The sequence below is a fragment of the Cynocephalus volans genome, chromosome 6 (genome assembly GCF_027409185.1).
Source record: "Cynocephalus volans isolate mCynVol1 chromosome 6, mCynVol1.pri, whole genome shotgun sequence".
Lineage (NCBI taxonomy): Eukaryota > Metazoa > Chordata > Mammalia > Dermoptera > Cynocephalidae > Cynocephalus > Cynocephalus volans.
Window position 1 is genome coordinate 69,054,423 of NC_084465.1, and position 6,651 is coordinate 69,061,073.

General features: G+C 41.5%; 1 protein-coding gene across 1 annotated transcript; it reads right to left on the minus strand.

Moving 5' to 3' along the window:
* Positions 1 to 1,816: 1,816 nt before the first annotated feature.
* On the minus strand, positions 1,817 to 2,521 carry LOC134380387 (small ribosomal subunit protein eS4-like). The gene has a single exon (XM_063100202.1). It carries the CDS (start codon positions 2,519 to 2,521, stop codon positions 1,856 to 1,858), a length of 666 nt encoding a protein of 221 aa, XP_062956272.1. The 3' UTR covers positions 1,817 to 1,855.
* Positions 2,522 to 6,651: the final 4,130 nt, after the last annotated feature.

A 6,651-nucleotide genomic window follows, 5' to 3' on the forward strand; every position in this document is an offset into this window, starting at 1 on the left:
GGGTCTTGGGCTTCTCTGGGGAGCCATGTTTCTGGTCAGCTTGGACTCTGCTGGGCTGGTGGATCACGTACCACAGGGTGTGTGATAGCTGTTGAGCTTTCACTTCCTGTGCCGGACTTCTCCCTGTTCCGTGTGCTCTGGCCCAGGCTGTTGGATCGTGCAGTGGCGACCCCACAGGGCGTGTGGTTTCTGTCGAGTCTCCGCCTCCCTGGCCGCACGTCTCCCCACTCTGTGCGCACTGTGCTGGGCTGGGGCGTGTCTTCTTCTACCCTCATCTATCAGCTGGGCCTTCAAGACCCTGCTCGGCACCGCCTCGCCCAGGAGGTCTACCAGGTTTCTGCTAGGCACAAACGACCGGTCACTCTGGGTGCCTTTGTAGCACTGTGTAGATCTTTCTCGGGACTTGTTCACCTTTGTATTCCCCCGGTATAAACCGAGTCTAGCGTCCGCCTGCAGCCAGCTCTCCGGCAGGTTCAAGCGGACCTGGGAACTCTCCTACCACACTATTCCCAACCAGAAATTGGTTAGGCTTTTTTCCGAACTGGTGGCCGCAGAGATGGTAACTGCCTCCCAGTAACAGGAAGTTTACCGGGGGCCGGAGTCCAGGGTGTCGTGGAGTGACAGTCGGTCCGCCCGTACTTCCTAGCCCTCCCGACACTGGCTGGGGATGCCCCCCGCCACCAACCTGCCAGAGAACCATGGAGGGAGTGGGAGGGGAGGCCTGCCCGCAGGCTCTGGAAAGCCCCGTGCCGGGCCAAGCAAGTGGGAAGGCTCAGTGACGGCCGAGCCAGGCGGAGCTACCTGCACCTGGGAAAATGGAGGCAGCACCGGGGCATTGAGTGGCCTGGTGATGCAGGTGGGAGCCAGGTGGGCATCAGCCACCCAAACAGAGCTGGGCCAGGGGTCACTCACAGGGTTGTGCCAGGTCGGGTGCTCACTCTCTGCCTCTGGTTTGCTGCCTTCCCCGTTCTCGGCCGCTGCCACCTCGGGCTGTTCAGTTGTGGCACGGCTCGGGCGCTCCCAGGAATCTTCTTTAATTCTGGCCTGAAACCTCGAATCCTGAATAGGGCAGCTGGCTGCCTTCAGCGCGGCCCCGGCCTCCGGGATCCTGTCTGCATCCACAGCAGCCCTGGCGCCATGTTCCCTGTTTTGAGACTCGCTTTTGCAGCTAAGAAACAGTTCTTTTCCTGCTCCACACTTCAAAGCTGTTGCCTGTAAATGAGGCAGCCTCTCCTGCCGAGGGCAAAGTGGTGGTCACCCCCCACGACCGGCCACCAGCCGCGGTCCTCCCTTAAGAGATGGCAAGAGGAAGGTCCACAAGTTTCCCGGCTGCCTGAGGCCCTGAATGGACATTTTCACAATGTTAATTCTTCCAATCCAAGAGCATGGGATATCTTTCCATCTTCTTGTGTCCTCTTTAATTTCTCATAACAGTGATTTTTAGTTCTTGTCATAGAGATTTTTCACATCCTTGGTTAAATTTATTCCTAGGTGGTTTTTTTTTTTTTTGGTAACTATTGTAAATGGGCTAGCTTTCTTGATTTCTTTTTCTTCTGGTTCATTGTTGGAGTACAGAAAGGATACTGATTTTTGCATGTTGATTGTGTATCCTGCAACTTTGCTGAAATCATTTATCAACTCTAACAGTTTTTTTGTAGTATCTTTAGGCTGTTCTATACGCAGGATCATCTCATCTACAAAGAGAGACAGTTTTTTTTTTAATCACGCTGTACTATCTTTAATTAGTACACAGACATTTCTATCATGTCACCCAGAGACCATTTCACCCACTGCTCTGTTTGGTTGCCAGTCTCTTATCTCTCTCTTCAGCGATGGTGAGGCAGATACCTTTTCCTCAGGGAAGAGAAATCCATGGTTTGTTGCCTTTGCCAATAACAAAAATGTTGGAGAGCCAGGTGGCAAAGCTGTTGCCATTGGCATCTTTCACATGAACCACATCAAAAGAGCCAGGATGTCTCTCTCTGTTGGTAATCACACCAATTCTTCCCAGGTTAGCACCCCCGGTCACCATACACAGGTTACCAGTGTCAAACTTGATGAAATCTGTGATCTTGCCAGTCTCTAAATCAATCTGAATGGTGTCATTCACTTTGATGAGGGGATCAGGGTAGTGGATGGTACGAGCATCATGGGTCACCAGGTGAGGGATTCCTTTTGTCCCCACAAATATCTTTCTCACTTTGCACAACTTGTACTTGGCCTCCTCAGGTGTAATACGATGCACAGCAAAACGACCCTTGGTGTCATAGATCAGACTGAAATTCTCTCCAGTCTTATCAATGCTGATGACATCCATAAAACCAGCAGGGTAGGTTATATCAGTTCGGACCTTGCCATCAATCTTAATGAACCGCTGCATACAAATCTTCTTTACTTCATCTCCTGTCAGGGCATACTTAAGTCTGTTCCTTAGGAAAATGATGAGAGGGAGACATTCTCTCAGCTTGTGGGGACCGGTGGATGGACGAGGAGCAAACACACCTGTCAGTTTATCCAGCATCCAATTGGAGCTGCTACCCTCTTCAGATGTTTCTTGGGACCATGAGCCATGGCAGCGCTAGCACGGAAAGAGAAAGAGAGACAGTTTGACTTCATCTTTTCCAATCTGGATGCCCTTTATTTCCTTCTCTTCCCTGATTGCTCTGGCTAGTACTTCCAACACTATGTTGAATAGGAGTAGTGAAAGTGGGCATGTTGTCTTGTTCCTGTTCTTAAGGGAAAAGCTTTTAATTTTTCCCCATTTGTGATGATATTGACAGTGGGCTTGTCATATGTGTCTTTAGTTGTGTTGAGATTCTTTCCTCCTATACCCAATTTATAGAGCGTCTTTATCATGAATGAATGTTGAATTTTGTCAAATGCTTTTTCAGCATCTATAGAGTTGATCATATGGTTTTGACTTTGATTTTGTTGATGTGGTGTATCATATTTATTGATTTGTGTATGTTTAACCAACCTTGCATCCCTGGGATGAATACCACTTGATCATGGTGTCTAATTTTATGTATGTGTTGCTGCATTTTATTAGCTAGTATTTTATTGAGAATTTTTGCATCTATATTTCTTGAAGATATCGGCCTGTGGTTTTCTTTTTTTGTTGTACTTTTGTCTGGTTTTGGTATCAGGGTGAAGTTTGCCTCAGATTCCACACAATCCCAGTCAAAATGCCAATGACATTCTTCTCTGAAATGGCAAAAACAATTCTAGCTTTCATATGGAATAACAAAAGACCATGAGTAGCCAAAACAATCCTGAGGGGGGAAAAAAAAGCTGGAGGCAAAACACTACCTGACTTTAAGCTACATTACAACCCTGTAGTAACCAAAACAACATGGTACTGGCATAAAAACAGATGCATGGACCAATGGAAGAGAATAGAGAATCCAGAAATCAACCCATACACCTACTGCCATCTCATCTTTGACAAAGGCACCAAGAATATACACTGGGGAAGAGACTGACTTTTCAGTAAATGGTGCTGGGAAAATTAGACATTCATATGTAGAATGAAACTAGACCCATACCTCTCACCATATACCAAAATCAACTCAAAATGCATTAAAGAATAAAATATACATCCAGAAACAATAAAACTCCTTAAAGAAAACATAGGAGAAATACTTCAGAAACTAGAAATGAGTACAGACTTCATGAATATGGTCCCAAGAGCACAGACAAAGGAAACATAAACAAATGGGATTATATCAAACAAAAAAGCTTCTGTATAGCAAAAGGAACAATTAGCAAAGTGAAAAGACAGCCAACAGATTGGGAGAAAATATTTGTAAAATATACATCTGACAAAGGATTAATATCCAGAATATATAAGAAACTCAAGCAACTTAACAGCAAAAAAACAAGTAACCCAATTAAAAAATGGGCAAAGCAGCTGAATAGACATTTCTCAAAGGAAGATATATGAATGGCCAACAGACACATGAAAAAATACTCAGCATCACTTAGCATTCAGGAAATGCAAATCAAAACCACTCTAAGATACCATCTCGCTCCAGTCAGGATGGCTAATATCCAAAAGACTGAGAATGATAAATGCTGGAAAGGATGTGGAGAAAAAGGAACCCTCCTACACTGTTGGTGGGACTGCAAAATGGTGCAGGCTTTATGGAAAATGGTATGGAGGTTCCTCAACCAATTACAGATAGTCTTACCATATGACCCAGCTATTCCACTAGGTATATATCCAGAGGAATGGAAATCATCATGTTAAAGGGAATACCTGTACTCCCGTGTTCATTGCAGCACTATCTGCAATAGCCAAGAGTTGGATCCAGCCTAAATGCCCACCACTGTATGAGTGGAGAAGGAAAATGTGGTATATTTACACAATGGAATACTATTCTGCTGTAAAAAAAAAAAGAAAGAAAGAAAGAAAAGAAATACTACCATTCAACAGGAACATGGATTGGACTTAGAGAAAATTGTATTGAGTGAAATAAGCCAGGCACAGAAAGAGAAATACCACATGTTCTCACTCATTTGTGGGAACTAATAAAAATAAATTAATAAATATACAAACAGATAAATGGGGAGGGAATAAAATACAGCTATCATAACAATTCCTTGAACTTGTTAAGACAAGTGAATAGATATGATGTTGAAGGAGGGGGGAGAGGGTGGAGGGAAAAGGAGGAATTGGCAAAGGGACACAATAACAACTACATTGTATATTGATAAATTAAAATTTAAAAATATTTAAAAAGGAAAGAATTTCTGCAGTAGAATACAAGCTTTTTGTGTTAACATGGTTGAACCAAATAAATAAATAAATAAATAAAAATAAAAATAAAGAAAACTTATGAGATCTTTCTGATAACCTTAAGCATACATTCATAGTATGGGTGTACTGGAAGGCGAAGAGAAAGGAAAAGTCATTGAAAGCCTATCTAATGAAATAATAGACAAAAACTTCCCAAGATTTGGGAGAAAAACAGTCCCACAGATCCATAAGGCACAAAGATCCCCAAACAGATTCAACCCCCAAAGGACCTTTCCTTAGACACATTGTAGTCAAATTGTCAAAAGTCAAAAACAAACAAAGAATTCTAAAACACAGCAAGAGAAAAGCATCAAATCACCTATAAGGAAATCCCCACAAGGCAAACATCAGACTTCTTAACAGAAACCCTACAGGCAGGAGAGAGTAGGATAATAAATTCAAAGTGCTAAAAGAAAAAAGATGCCAACCAACAATACTATATCCAGCAAAGCTTTCCTTTAGAAATGAAGGAGAATAGTATACTTCCCAGATAAACAAAAATTGAGAGAATTCACCACCACAGGACCAGCCCTTCAACAAATCCTCAAGGGAATCCTACATCTATAGTCAAAAGAATGATATATATCACCATAATTACACAAGAAAGAATTAAAATGGCTAGTAGAACAGGTACACAAATGAGAAAGAGAAAGAAAATGAATCTTATCACTCCTCCCCCCCCAAATCCAAACCAAAACAAAAAACCAAACAACAAAGATAAACAATAAAAGGGAAAGAAAGGAAAAATAAAACAACCATAAAGAAAATAATAATATGGCAGAAATAAAGCAATGCCATACAATAACAACACTGAATGTAAATGGATTGAATCCCCCACTTAAAAGACAAAGACTGGTTAAATGGATTAAAAAACTAGACCCACCTATATGCTACCTGCAAGAAACTCACTTCATCAATAAAGACACACTTAGACTAATAGTGAAGGGATGGGAAAAAGACATTCCATGCAAATGGAAACCAAAAATAAACAGGAGTTGCCATACTTATACCAGATAAAATAGATTTCAAACCATGAACTATAAAAAGAGATGAAGAAGGACATTATATAATGATAAAAGAATCAATGCAGCAAGAAGATATACCAATCAGAAACACATATACACCCAACATCATAACACCCAGATATATAAAGCAAATATTACTGTATCTAACAGGAAAGATATACCCCAACAAAGTAATAGTTGAGGACTTTAACATGCCACTCACAGCACCAGACAGATCATCTAGACAAAGAATTAGCACATAAATATTGGACAAAATTCAACATCCCTTCATTATTAAGACTGTCAACAATTAGATATGGAAGGAAAGCATATCAATAAAATAAAAGCCATGTATGGCAGATCCACCACCAGCATCATCCTGAGTGGAACAAGAATAGGAACAAGACAACAATGCCCACTCTCACCACTCTTGTTCAACGTAGTATTGGAAGTATTAGCTAGAGCAACCAGACAAGAGAAAGAAATAAAAGGCATCCAAACTGGAAAAGATGAAGTCAAGTTAACTCTGTTCACGGATGACAAAATACTATATAGAGAAAAACCTATAAACTCTACCAAAAAAACCCAAAACAAAACAAAACAAAACAAAAAACCCTCCTAGAGCTGATAAATGAATTCAGTAAAGTTGCTGGATACAAAATCAATGCACCAAAATCAGTATTTCTGTACACCAACAACAAACTAGCAGAAAAAGAAATCAAGGAAAGAAGCCCATTTACAATAGCTACCAAAAGAATAAAATACCTAGGAATAAATTTAACCAAGGGGGTGAAAGATCACTACAATAAGAACTGCAAAACACTGCTGAAAGAAATTAAAGAGGACAAC

Bases quoted from the DNA above. Each gene is read 5' to 3' on its own strand.
- LOC134380387 (XM_063100202.1), bottom strand. From the start codon at position 2,521: ATGCTGGATAAACTGACAGGTGTGTTTGCTCCTCGTCCATCCACCGGT.